Source organism: Aulostomus chinensis, chromosome 16 (assembly GCF_037954235.1).
Source record: "Aulostomus chinensis isolate RoL2024-O1b breed Wild chromosome 16, RoL_Achi_v1.0, whole genome shotgun sequence".
Taxonomy (NCBI): domain Eukaryota; kingdom Metazoa; phylum Chordata; class Actinopteri; order Syngnathiformes; family Aulostomidae; genus Aulostomus; species Aulostomus chinensis.
This window is the reverse complement of record NC_141335.1, coordinates 14,466,661-14,481,504: the sequence shown is the minus strand read 5'-3', so window position 1 is coordinate 14,481,504 and position 14,844 is coordinate 14,466,661. Positions and strand designations below refer to the sequence as shown.

Below are 14,844 nucleotides of genomic sequence, written 5' to 3'. Positions count from 1 at the left end.
TTTTGTGGGCATGTCACCTAATCAGGAGTCACATATCTAACTATTTAAAAAATATATCAATGATCAGCGATCAGCAAGGATGTTTAGCGTAAAACATGAAACTGAATACATAGAAACAGCCCACGCTGATCAAAACAGTGGAAGTTGAGGAGTCATCCTTGTGAAATGTGTTGCAGATGTCTCATCGCTCTCGTTCACTGGTGGTCCAAAGGTTAGAGAAGTGCACTTGCAGAGATCGGGACCAGCAGGGAAATTTAACATCGCCACACTGAAAACAGTCTGTCGGTGTTGTTGTTCCTTCACATGAGCTTTGTGGGACTGACCATTCCATTTCTGCTTCCAAAATCATCAAAGTGGTTCATCAGCAGAGATGATCTCGCTGAACCACCAGAACTCAAACTTTTGTTCACCACAGAGCTGATTTTCATCTTCCTGCTGGAACACACAAATACACCAAGTGTGATCTCCGACTCTGCAAGTTCACTCTTAATGAGTGTTTTCCGAGCAGCATTCTGGAATAAAGTCCACATTCATACAGGAGATGAAAGGTCGCATCACGCTTGAATTCAAGTTCTATGCTGCAGTTTAGACATTTCTCTGTCGTTATCATGTTTTGTATTTTTTCACAATTTTCTATCACGAAGTTCTTATTTCCCATTATTGTGAAGGATGAAAACAAGACATTTATATAAAAAAATAAATAAATGCAGGTATAAATATACAATTAATAAAGGTTTTAATTGATAAAAAAAGAAGAGTATGATGAACATGACAGATCATTTTTTTATCAAAAAATTTTTTTTTTTTTACTGGCATCCTCCATTTTTGGACTAATCTTAACGGCTACTCGGTCAGGCAGCGGCACCGAGGTCCTGTTGAAATGCAAAAAGAAGCATTCGCACAATCAATCCATACTTTCAAGCTTCATTTAATGTCCTAGCAAAAGGAGTATGCGACTGTTCTAGGGAGTGAGTAAAATAGAAAGTGCTTTTTTTTTTTGTTCACTGGAGTTCAACATAATAGAAAAAAGATCAAAGCAGTTTTATGTCAGACGGAGCAGAATCCTTACTCTTGTAGAAATAGCAAAGAAATCAGTAAAGGTACTCTGTTGGAGTATTTGGTGGTATGGTGTAGATCAAAGGCACATCACAGCTTTGTATCTCACTGGGGATTGTTGCACACGCACAGAAAAACACACATACACATGCACAAGCCTTCAAAGTACATTTTCCCACGTTGGATCTGACACAGTCTTCTGATCTACAGTCCTGGTGATGTCACACATCTGAACGGTCGCGAAGAGCTCCGAGACAAAACACACGTTCACCCAGGGTGTTAGAATTCGGAGCTTTGTATAAGGGATAAAATAGCATTAAAGAATGTCCATGTCAGCATTTATTGAGGTGGATATGATCCTAGAGAAATCAAATGAAGCAACGGATGACCAGAGGGGGCACTGATTCTGTTACGCTTTCTGTTTACGCTTTTTTTTTCTTTCTTCTCTTGCAACTTTTTAAATAGTATCCATAAAGATTGACCAATATATCCTTGGTTACAACTGTCCTTGCTCTAACAGTCAAAAAGGAAAAAAAAAAAAAAAAAAAAAAAAAGGAAATTAACATTTAGTAAACATTCATCTCTAAAGGTAGTTTCCCTTATATAATCTGTCATTTTCCTCTGCCATTATGTATACATAAACAAGTTTAATAACATACCAATCAGTGGTTATTTCACAACTGGAAAAAAGCACAAAATGTTTACACGCTTTTACAGGTAAATAAAAGTTTTTCTTGACTGTTTTCAATAAGGGCATAGCATAGTTCAGAGTTCGTCTCATGGCATTCGGGTTCCTCACGTCCCCTCGTTTTCTGCTATTAGATCTTTACATACAAATATTGACAAAGTGGTGGCTTGTGCTCTGAAGCCATTAAGTCTTTTTGAGAGTAATAATCATTGTGGTGGTGATTGGGTGGGGGGTGGGGGTGGGGGGTGGGGTTTAGAGATACAGGGAAAGGGAGGGGACTCATAGCTGGCCCTCGCTGCAGTGGTTGTCCTGACTGCTACTGGGTTTCTCCACATCCTGACCAGGCAGCTCTTTGAGGATGAGGGCGGCGCTCTTCTCAGAGAACTCGTCACCATCTGGCTCCAGGCCGTCAGGGCAGGGCAGCTTCAGCAGCTCCTCTCTGAGCTGAGCTGTATGTCTCTGCACGTGCGCACACACACACACACACACACACACACACACACACACACACACTATGACTATGGGCTTATTCTGTATTGTCCTGCCAGCCATTAAACCCTGTGTGCATGAGGCTTCATCACTGAGACTACTTGGTACTCATGAATCCTCTCGATGTCACAGGATCAATTAAACATTCTCGACTATGAAACAGAAATAGCATCTCGATGTCTCACTGTTAAAAGAACCTCAATGCTTTTCTGATTCAGTCACAGTAACTACGACAGTGCTCCTCCTTCAATCGCATTCATGTGGGTTACTATGACTCTTTTAAACAGAACGAACTGCCAACTGCCCTCAAACCCTCAGCCTCCATTCGTCTTGAAGATTTAATGAATTCTTGGTTTGTCACATGCTGTTGTCATTTCTCTCTACTCCTTGGGTTTTTGTCTTCTGATTTCTTTGGATGTTCGCTCTTGGAAAATAAGTAATGTATATATAAAATAATAATGTCCGGAAGACTGCCTCTTTAAATGCTAAAAAAATAAAACACAAACACAAATGGAGGTTTTAAGATGAATATAAATCCAAAGCCTCTTTTAAGTAGCATGCAACCGTGAGAAAACAGTTGCTTTGTATATCGGTGCAGCTGGATTCTTTAAATATGGGATTAATTGTGTGTATTTACTGCAATAGGCTGCCAGAGGCACAGGACACACTGCACATTTGGTGTTTTGTGTTGTACAGAGAAAAGTGCGAGTGAATGGAGACAGCTCGTTGAGAGCACACACACACTGTTCATTAGCAGGAAATAACCTGCTCTATCCAGCATGCAAAACCTGGCTGCATTCACTTAAGTGCAGTATTACAGAGACTGGAGTACTGCCTGTTACTAACTGCGACTACCTTTAGCGCAGCAGCATGATGGGACATGGTGCGGCCGACCCTCTTGTCACTGCTGTACTGCTGGATGTCAGCGATCCACTCCTCACACTGCGACATGATCTCGGTCCGCTTCAGGTAGAAATGTTTGTGGATCACCTGCAAACACACATGACATGGCGGAGGTCAGGAAAATGAGTATCGTCGCATCTTCTCCATCGTGCTTCTGTAGTATTGACTAGGCGTGACAGACAGACAGCAGTTCGTGGCTTATTCGTGGAAGTTAGACAAATATGTGTATCAAGGTGAGTGTGTGTGAATAAATCCATGTTCTCAGGGGGATTCCTTTGGCTTTTGGAGGTTTCAGAGGCTGTGGCTGTAGTGTGGGAGGCTGTAGTCCTAACGCACATTTTGCTCATAGTTTAGAAGGACATTATGACATTTATAATGACATTTTTAAAAATAAAAGCAGTCACATTTTTTTTTTACACATAACAGTAGGACATGAGCAGGAAATAAATCACGACCTGATGAACTCTGCCCCGTTTCTGTTATCATTATACAAAAAATAAAGTGGCCAGCATCTAAAAGGAGTGTACTTGATTAAGGGAGAGTTATTTGAGTCATCTTTGATGGGTGTAAATATTTATGTAAGTTCTTTCACCATGTCTCTGTCACGTGCCAACTTTCCCCCCGCAGAGGCCAAAGTAACGCGACGCAGTACTATCTCCCTGAGAATGTTTCTGCTTCTACTATGGCTATTCCTACAGAGACAGATCGGCTTACAAAACATCAGCAAATATCTGTATTTTGTTGAGTTGACCTGTTTCCTCTTGCTGGTTCATGGCTGGAAAGACTTTTAATGGGAATCTTTGGCTGCAAATGAGCTTAAACCAGCAACGATGTAGCTGAGAGCCATCAGGAGGCAGCAGAATAAGGCAGATATCAGAGAGTTGAAACAGGAGCACAGGCACTAACACGATACCGAGAGAGTGAGCAAGAAGTGATAAAAGTACAGAGAGACTTTTGCTGCAGTGGAGAAGTATCCCATCCTGGAGCTGATTGGGTGTGATGCAGATGAAGCAGAGCAAGCCAAGCTGAAGGAATTGCTAGAAAAAAATTGCGCAGGTGGGCTCACACCCTCTATCAATGTCTCTGCTCTGTTCGGTGCAATGTGTCGAAGACAGCACGACTTAGCGAGCATACTGATTTCTCCAACGATAAAAATGTTCAACTCTCTTCACTTTTCCATCACTGAGGGGTTATTTATCAAACGTCATGCTCAGACATCATTTGGTCAACACTCCGCCCCATTAATCATTGATACTCAGCTGCCCTTCCTTCTGGCCCCTTCAGGCATCTTGCTTTCTCTGGTAGAGAGTGAGAGAGAGTGTGTGTGTGTGTGTGTGTGCATATGTTCCATGCTCCACTGGTGGAGAGAGTGGATTAGTTATTACACCAGCTGCTGATTTGCTGTTTAGAGGAAGCAGAGAGGGTTTGGGGAGCACTATAATCTCTCGTTTCCCTCTACGTGCCCTCTCTGCTCTCTCTATCTTCATTTCATTCTTGTCGCTACTTCCCATCTCGTTGTCACCCCCCCAACCCCTCAGCTGCTTGAGTCAGTTCCAGTGAGGTGAGCGATGGTCCCCAGCTGAGAGGGGAGGTTTCAAGGTTACAGATATGTGATAAAGTAGAAAGATCGACTATTGCTGAAAAATTCTTGAGGCTGAAACAAGATGAAAGAATATCTAATTCATGACAAGAATAATAAGAACAGAAGCAGATGCCTGACATCATGAGTTATAGACATGCTCAAACATATACTAGCTGAGAGGGGGTGTTTTCCTGAGGGCTCCGTGAGGAAAGGGCAAGCAGCCATTTGACTTTTGCTAGTAGAAGTGGCCATCGATCACGGCATGGAAAGAAGCTCTTTATACATAAGATCTCTGATCATGGAGCAAATGTAGGATCAGGGCATCTTGACAAATTACCTCTTGAAGAGATACAGCTCTTTTACACAAATACACACACACACACACACACACACACACACACACACGTATATGGGACATAAAGTGGCAGAAGGAGATCCTTGGCTGCAAGATCAACTCAGTGACCTTTCAGGCAATGCAGTCTACTCATGGTCTACTCATTATTCCACGGGGTGACCAGGGGAGGATGAGAAGCCAAGGAGCGGATGTGTGGGGACACTTGGCACATTAAGGGTCAAGGATAGGCGTGAATAACTCAGCCTTAAAGAGCAGAAGTATTTCTGAAGACCACAGCACGAGCCAGAGTAAAACCAGCTACATCAAACAGGGTTCAATTAAAATAAGGCGGTTCACGCTAAATTTGGGCATCTGTTTGGAGAGAAACTTTAAGGACTGCATGCATGTCAGATTGGTAAAGAAGATCTTTTTCAGTTTAGCTACTAGGAATCGCAGTGGCATCCACACCAAGATGCATTTACATAAATCAGATAGTAGAATTTCATTCATACTCACCTCCCAATGTGTTTGGATGCTATTTGCAAAAACTGTATTTCATGTGGTTGTCATGAATCAGATTTACATAGATAAATGAAACACTGCGGGGCAGTGAGGAGTGTATGCAGCACTCAGGGACCAACTCCAGATCGTCTGCCAGGACCACTGACAGGACTGCTGACCTTTGATACACGTCTTTGAAGGTGGGCAAAGACAATGACAGGATCTGGGAAGACCTAGACTGGAACCTTCTTGCTGTGAGGCAGCAGTGCTGACCTCTGAACCCCAAATTACTGATCCACATCATATTAGAATTCTAAAAGGGTTAAAAAAAACAGATTAAAGTGACAAACACTGACATATTTGTCCTTCTACTTGGGCTGCTTCAAATTTGGAGAGGCTGGCTCTATGAATTATGGAAAGATAATTTCGCTGAAACTAATGGAAAACATTTCTACTCAGTCCAGCCATCTGTGGCTTTAAAAAGTCATTAAACACATCAATCATGTATTGTATTTTAAAGAAACATGAGTCTGCGGTGCCTTCTCAACAAATAAGATATTCAGGGAGGAGCTGACACTTAATCTCGGCGCATAAAACAGAATACAGCGGCATGACTAGACAACCCTGGCGACAAGAAGACCTGACTGAAGTGTCCCACACCTGAGTGAGGGGAGAAAATGTGTGTCTAACATGAGATCAGGTTCATAAAAAAAGCAAAGGTTTTTATGTTAATGGCTATAAATGTTACTCTGGCAGGCACCATCAATCTTATCTTTTGACTTTCTGGCACCACTTCAGCTTTTTCACACAAAGACAAGGTTCCACTGAAGTCTGACCTCTTTTTCCATATTCACACTTCTCAACATGCTGTCCTAATCTAGGAGGTTTTAAGTCAGTTTCCTGTTTTATGTCGACAGGGAAAACAATCAAGATCATTCAGCGGCAGGAGTGGCAGACAAGCATCAAGCATGACTGCACTCCGAAGCACAATTTGTCCATCTAAGTGATGACATAGCAAATGACATACTAGCATGTGAGAGACGGAATATTGTGTTCCAAAGCAGAAGTCCATCAAAACCGGAGAATTAAGTTGTTTATGTGTTGATTTGCAGGGTGTTAGCGTACGCATGTTCACAAAAACAATAACTGTCCAAGTCCATTTTTGCAAATGCACATACAGAAAAAAACTCATACTCTATTCTGACTGTTGGCTCTGAAGGCTGAAGCTTGCTGTGACTGATACAGACATTTGGCTGAGGTTTTTGTTGGTCTGTTACAATAACCACTGACGAAAGAGAAATCAGGGGTAAACTCATATAGAGTGAACAAAGCATTAGTTTCACTGAGACAGCGACGTCTCTGAAACCAATCAATAATGCAGCGATAAAGGGAAGTCAACAGAATGTTCATCCTCCTCATCCAGTAAGCTTCCTCCCACTGCTGTGCGAGAGAACCGTGCGATGAGAAACTTTAAGCAGTGAATGGGAGAGATTTGGTGAGCCTCTGCACACAATATACTTGAGAGATAAACGTGAGTCTGTTGCGTACTGTACAGCCGTGGAAAGTGCATCGACTCACGTGAGACCGTAGCCTCCAGATGTCAGCTGAAGAATATATGGAAATAGGTTCAACCTCGAATGCTACTTGTACGCACCATGATCAGTCTCCTTGTAGCTATGATTTAGCTGGTATAATGTGTGTGTGTGACATTGACCCTCAGCTTATGGAGCTGAACGATGCTTGAGGGAGGGGCTGATTTGGAGCGAGTTAAAGATGTCACCTGTCAATGTCACTCTGCAGCACAGTTTACTAACACCATGCACACAGTGAGGTCCAACTGTTCTCTTTCTCTATCTCATTCATATTTTAACATGCAACCCATTGTCCTTAATTTTACCTGACAATCGGCTGCTGTACAATTCAAGCTTGATGTATTCTCCAGATCTCCCTTTCTACACAGCACGTGAGGCAATGGATTTATACACACACACACACACACACACACACACACCACAAAAAATAAAGCACTGTCCATGCCACAGGATCCCACCAGTCCTATGCTCATATGAGCAGAACAATTACACCATCATTACCATGGAAGAGCAATGTGAGAGTGTTCATACATAATGAAAGTACATGTTTCACGCCCAGCAAATCCAAATGTCTTACTGTACCTCTAACAATGTACAGTTTCAGAGCACAAAGTAGAAAGGAAAAAAAAATCCAGAAGGTTTCAGTTTTGGTGATGTCACTGAGAGGAGAGACATGACAATACAGCAAACCACTCGTGGTTACATCGAACCATGGTTGACTTACTCGCTGGTTCAGGGAATCAACTGCTCAGGAAATCTGTTACAGACAAAACTGTGAGGAGTTGAGCATAGTTGGACATTTTTGGAGTCTTAAAATCCTTTCTTCTTTAAAAAAAAAAAAAAAAAGAAGGTTTCTTCAACTAATAAGATTAGAAATCGAGAAGCTAGGATAGAAAAAGCAACAACAACAACAAAAAAAAGATCAAAAAGGTCTGGTCTATCTACAGAGATGGTGGTTGGAATATATAGCAAATTTAACACAGCCCAGCAGGAAACAACCACTCTTAGAAGGGGGGGGGGGGGGGGGGGGGGCAACAGTACTGTTTCCTTTCCTGACAAAGTAATAGCAACATCAGCAATAGGAAAGTGATGTTTAAGAACGAATTTGATTAAACACTCTCTGGAAGAGGAGCACAAACTGGAACAGAACAATGACGTACAGTCTGTCCTTCGTGTGTTCAGCTCAATGAGAACTGGAGTCTGTTGAGCTGCATAACTACTGGGGGAGAAAAGTGAGGCAGACTGAAGAAAACAAACGCCTACTCAAGAATTAGGAGGCAAATCAATCTGTGGTGTTTTTAGGGGCGCAGCTTCTTTCAGTCATGCCCATGTCTGGTGGTCTACTACTGAATCGCACTTTTAGCTCATACGGTCAACCTAGAAAACATTTTCTAACAAAGATGCAAATATGTTCAAAATGAGGCCAAGATGATGGATACATGCATGAACTTAGTGAGAGAGAATAATGGCTGTCTGAACAGCTGCAGGAGCCAGAATTGATACGAACGCCTCAGATGAAGCTATATGGGACAGCCAGACATATGGAGGACAGCTTTAGGACAAGCTCAACACCTCTATTGATTTTCAGTCAGTCGGGGAAGACAAGATCCAAAGACCTGCAGAGACGGTAGAAAGGAAACATGTATGTGACACGAACAAGGCTGTAAACAGTGAATGAGCACCAGGGAATATATTCATGCTCCAGATAACACAATGAGGATGCTTCTAATCAAACTGCTGCATTTCTTCATCATGATTCAAAGCTCTAAGATGCCTCTTCTTGGAGGAGTGACACGATGTGCTTAGGCAACACATCAGTTGTAGCAGGGACCCACATATCAGCAAATATTGCTGCACCTTCAGCACACAAAGACAGCAGATGATAGCCAGAATACTAAGTGTCTGACAAGCATAGCAGGCTGTGATCAAGAGCAGCCTACAGAGAAGAGACCCAGTGGGTGGACAGAAGAGGAAAGACAGATGACTTCACATAAATGACAATGTTGGAATGTTTCACACTCAACATTCTGGCAGTGGCACATAATAATCTATGTGCAGCCTGGTTCATGACCTCTGAGACATCCGGCACTTCTAAGTGTTCAATGATTCAAAGAGGTCGGGTCTGTGCTCAGTGATGGTTGCTTGTGCATGCCGGAGAGAAAAAATAGTCCAGTCGCAGCTACTGTTCTCACGAGGGGAGGAAGATAGGAATCATCAGTCTACAAAGCTGTTTGGTAGCAATCCAGCTACGTCCACACATAAAAAAACAAACAAAACAAAAACATCGAAGAAATGGACAAAGTTGTTTGAGTTGACAACAATACCAATTTTATCACAATTCTTCTTTGATCGTAAACAAAAAGCAACCGAAAATATAAGCCATTGTATTGCTTTATGGGTTTAATTAAATTGCTGATACTTCATTTCCTACTGGTAGGTTAAAAGATAAGACCTTTATTGTCACGTGTATAGCGAAATGTGTCGAAAAGAGGCCCCAAAGTTATACGTTTATTAAGATTATGTTTGGTTATTATCTGGTTAATATTTAGTCATTATATCCAATTTTCTGTGTATTCACTTATTTTTGTGTTATTGAAGTGAGCCCACCCACGTGATGTGTGTCATTAAGTGACGTCAGTCAATCAGAGGAGAGGTGCGCTACAGTGAGCGGTGATCGACAGTGGGTGGCAAAATAAGTTAATACAAGTATCTGTGCGTGAATAAGAGTAAGTCCATACATTTCATACATGTTTAATAAGTTATTGGTGATGTTAAGAGCAGTTTTAACTGTCCCGTAATGTAGGACGTTTTGTTTATTAAGTTCGATTTATCGCCGAAATTAAGCTAATGCTATTAGCCACCAGAAGTGGATTTTCAGAATAAGATCGTAACCAGAAGTGCTGTTTGTGATGTCTGCATTAGCGCTAGATTTACATTCTAGAAATTCATTGTGATCATTTGATTACCTCTTTCAGTTTAATTATGTATGTTGTTTCACATGTGGCCTTTTAATGTGGATACTGAGTTTTGTACTGATTTGTGTTTTTGTTATTCTTGATTTCTTTGTAGAAAAAACCACAACACACTCTCACAAACACCCAGTCATACTGTCACCCATGCTGCTGTTAAACCCAGATAAGAAGAAAGTAAAGACGGCTGATTGCAGCTGAGCCTCTCAGACTTTTTATTCCCCTCATACTCTGTAAATGGCCTTAAGTGGTGTTCTGGCCGACACTCCTGCGTGAACCAATAGTAAACCTACAACCGGCACCCAGTTGCTCCCCTACATCTGTATTTAACCCATCCTCTATGGAGCTGTGAGCTGGTTTTACCCAAACGGATGCACCATCCCAAACGCAAATGATCTAAAATACTGAATTGATGAATAGATAATAATTTAATATAATGGATGCTTGATTACGTCTGCATGTCACATGTATCAGCAGATATTGGCAATTTTTTTACTCAGTTATCTTTAACATTCAATACGCAATCATTTTTATTCATTCACTTCAACATTTCTGAGCAACATCCTAAGAAACAATGGATCTGAAATAGTGGCTCTGCTTGATACGCTGAAATAAATCAACACTAAGTCTTTTGAACTCTTCCTAGTTGAAGGCCTAAACATTTAAAAGGTACAAACAATGTGAAGAAAATCTTTAAAAAAGTCTTGCACACTGAATGAATGGAAAATCCTCAGCAGTGATAGATTAAAAAAAAAAATGCATGTGATTTTATGTCAAATGGACAATACCACAAAAACAGGGAGTGAAAATTATTTATAGAGGTGTTCAAATCAATCCTGTGTGTTAGTTTCATCTTTTTCCATTCTTGCAAACCCATGACAAATTATATGACAACACGACATTGTATCTTTGTGTCATCAGTGTCTTAAGTGTTGAGTTCGGCCGCTGCAGGTCACGAGAATCATGCTTTTTCATACACAGACCACGTCCGCTTTATAAATCATAGCCTCATATAGCACCCTCTACATGCCCTCATTTAAGCATAAATGGTCAGAGTGAAGCACCTCATTAATATTGATGCTGATGCATATTCATGATCCTGCTCGTCAATGGATCCCTCCTCGGTAACAACCCACAGACAGATGGGGAAAAGTGGATCTATTATACAGCTGCATGCACAAGCATCACAGCTGTGTTAATCTTTCTGACTACATTTGTCACCCGCAGGCCTCTCTGTACGTTCTACTCCGTGCATTTGAAAACAGGCACGATAGCTGTGACTTTGAAATTATTGTTCGTTATTTCCATTACGATCCATCCAGGGTGTACCCCGCCTCTCGCCCAATGTCAGCTGTGATAGGCTCCAGCAAGCCCCCAACCCTGGAAAAGCTGCATAAAATAAGGATGGATATTTCGACAATATCGTAGAATTTCATTCAATGTTGGCATTACAAGATGTTGCTGCCTGCAATCACCATTTCAACATTTTCAGTTCTTGTTTTTAAATATCGTAATGAATATCATTACCACATATTTCCCCAAGTATCTGAAACCAATTGAAGGCCATATCTCCCACCTCTTGTGTGTGGTGTTGTTGAACACCAGGGTGATGACTCGACAGTGCCAATCAGGTAAAACTCCTTGCATCACAAGTTGGTTAACATTTACCTGGTAGCTTTCCAATTTACTGTAAGACAACTGGCGGAGGGTGAACAACACTCATCTGTAGGCTGTCTTCATGAAGTTAAAATATAACATTCGGAGCGTTCTGAATTCAGAGCTGCAGAAAACATTCATGAATTAGCTCAGTTAAATTAAGTGAAGAGCTGACAAGAGTTCACTACGCTTATAAGCAATGTTGGATTATTACTGTGGGGACATAAAAATAAATTACTGATGTAAGTAGTTGCATCACTTCACACCAAATATGAAATTGTGGAGAATGTTTATTAATAAGTGAATGGCGTTAACTGAATTCATTTTAAAGAAGCACCTTGGAAGCGGCTAAATGACAACAAATATCATTATACTGCCTTGTTTTAAACCATATAGACCACTTATACCAGCCTGGATACACAGTTGCATTAATATGATTTGAATACCAATACTGGTTTAATAATAAGATAATAATAAGACTTGTGATTAAGTATTTTCCTTAAACCGTTCAGTCCTGGCTCAGACTTTCATAACTCAGGAGTGCCGCAAACTCAAATTCAAGCTTCCACATCCACTCATACACCGCTGAATGACATCATACTACCCCCAGGGTTTAACTACAATTCACATTTTTCCTCCTGTTATACAGTCAAGGTGATTGGATAAATCTTTCACAGCCCCCCACTCTCGCGCCTTAATTTCCCCTCATTTACCTCTCCAAAGCACTTCTGTTCTTATTTCTTGACATTTCTGAATGAGCCTGCTCTGGATGAGCAGGTTGAAGATTGCCATCTGTCCTGTTACTAACAGTCAATCTCACCGTGGACCACGAGAAGGATCACAGGGAATCAGAAACAGCGAAGAAGAGAGTGGGGAGGAATGATGGGCCAACTCCTGCAATATGTCATCGACCATGGAATTAAATAGGAGGGAACTGGTGAGAAGGGAGTGTGTGCTGAAACAACCCTACAGGACTATAGGAGGAGAGGTGGCTTTTAACCCACCAGACAACCAATTTATGATGGGGGGGGGGGGGGGGGGGCAACTCTTCAGAGCTGTAAAAGGTGAACTGAAATCTCCAAATTTAAAATGAATTCATTAATTCTTTTGTTTTTTTATAGCCATTGCAACCACTGACCAAAGCTTTGTGGCATAGGTCAGTGTATGACCAAGAATGCATCAGTAACAGAGTAGTCTTACCTCTTTGAAGCATGGTGACGGGTTGCGCATCTGCTCCAGCATGGCCCATTTGACAGTGGCCTGCCTGATGTTGCCGTCATATTCCCGAGAACTCTGAGTGCCACTTGGAGTGCCACGCGAGCGTTCATACCCTGGTTCATTGAAGTAGGGCTCAGCCACCAGGATGAGGGACTGCACCGACACTAGCACCTACAGCAGAATAATAAATTAAAGATAATTACGATCTATTGATGCATTTTCCTGACATCTCTTATGTCCTCAACATCCAACACCTTCAAAACGATCTTGGCAACAGTAGACACGTAGGAAAGAGTCCGACAGAAGCAAAGAATATTTTGGTCCCATAAAGATATATCCTTCAATAAATCTTTATTAATAGCTCAATTAATGCTTTGACCTGTCTCAAGGAGACTAAGGACGTTCAGCCGCATCATTCTGTCCGTTTCAAGCCACTACATTACCAACAATGACAGTGGTGGGCTTGGAGACCTGCCTGCTGGCTACAGCCACACTGGAGCAAGATGATGTGTGCTTGGAAATGCTCCATCAGATGAATACCATTGACCTTCAACTGATGTGATCTGTCTGTCTTCAACTGGATTTCCAGATTTCAGAGCTGATATCAACCCTGGGGTGACACAGGACCACTCCCCTGTCTCCTATTCACCAACCCCCTTATTTTCCATTATTGATCTGACGCATGCTAACTGGAATGATAATCAATGGACACATCTTTATGCACTATCCAACCCTGCAAATGAGGGAATTATAAATAAGAAGGAGGGATTAATTTCCATGGGCTTTGACTCACTTGTGATGAATCAATTTATATGGAAAATGAATGTGTGTGTGTGTGTTCAACAACCAACTAATGCATGTCAACATGCCTCCTTCAAGACCCATGAGCCTATTTTTAAATGCCTCGCAGACACTTAATGGTAGGTGTCAACTCAAAAAAGCTGTTAAAAACATATTCACTTAGCTGTTGATAAATTTTGGAGAAATTAAAATGACTGAAAATCTGTACTTCAATGATTATAGTTCATATATGGCAGAGATGTTTCCCCTTTTCAGTGTAACGTGACAAATATCTACAGAACACAGAGGTAAACAACTGTACATTAGATCAACTCTAACAGTAATGCCCTTTTTTTGCAAGGGCAAACTTGATTTTTTCATTTTCATTATCAATCTTGGCAGTTTAGCAATAATGGACCACATATGAGGGTGGTCTCAACAGCAACAATTCATTACGCTTTGATCAAACTCCAATGAAGTGTTCACAGTGCTGCAAAAGCTGGCCATTGTTGAGAGGGACAGGACACAATGGTTGATGCATATGAAACTAAGGACACACACTTCTGGGTCCCTTCTTAAAAGCCTTCATGGTCTTACACACTATTTAACAGCTTGGTTTCAGCTTTCAGGTTTCAAGTTAGCTTTTCACATTTTGTCAGAAAATCTGTTCTCATAGCATTTTCAAACCTTGTTTGCATATATCAGATTTAATGCTCTGCGGCACAGTGGTTAGCACTAGGTTCCGGGTTCCCTGTGTTTTCTGTGTGGAGTTTGCATGTTCTCCCTGTTCCTGTGTGGGTTCTCTCCGGGTACTCCAGCTTCCTCCCACAGTCCAAAGTCATGCAACTGGGGACTAGACTGATTGATACTCTAAATTGACCGTAGGTGTGGCTGTGAGTGTGAATGGTTGTCTTTCTATATGTGTTGGCCCTGCGATGGACTGCCAGGGTGAACCCTGCCTCTCGCCCAAAGGCTGCTGGGACAGGCTCCAGCCCCCCCGCGACCCTTAACAGGATAAGTGGAAGAAAATGGATGGATGGATGGAGATTTAATGCTCATATATACAGAGACGCATT

At 41.6% G+C, this 14,844-nt stretch overlaps 1 protein-coding gene across 5 annotated transcripts in view; it reads right to left on the bottom strand.

Moving 5' to 3' along the window:
• Window positions 1-766: 766 nt before the first annotated feature.
• Window positions 767-14,844, bottom strand: part of birc6 (baculoviral IAP repeat containing 6) — a 118,215-nt gene continuing 104,137 nt past the window's right edge. For all 5 annotated transcript variants that reach the window (XM_086179546.1, XM_086179549.1, XM_086179548.1 and 2 more), the window contains exons 71-73: window positions 12,971-13,159; window positions 3,089-3,223; window positions 767-2,203 (exon numbers count right to left, since the gene is read on the bottom strand). In XM_086179546.1, coding sequence (XP_086035672.1) covers window positions 2,024-2,203; window positions 3,089-3,223; window positions 12,971-13,159 — 504 coding nt within the window. In that variant the 3' untranslated portion in view covers window positions 767-2,023. The remainder of the gene's footprint in view (window positions 2,204-3,088; window positions 3,224-12,970; window positions 13,160-14,844) is intronic.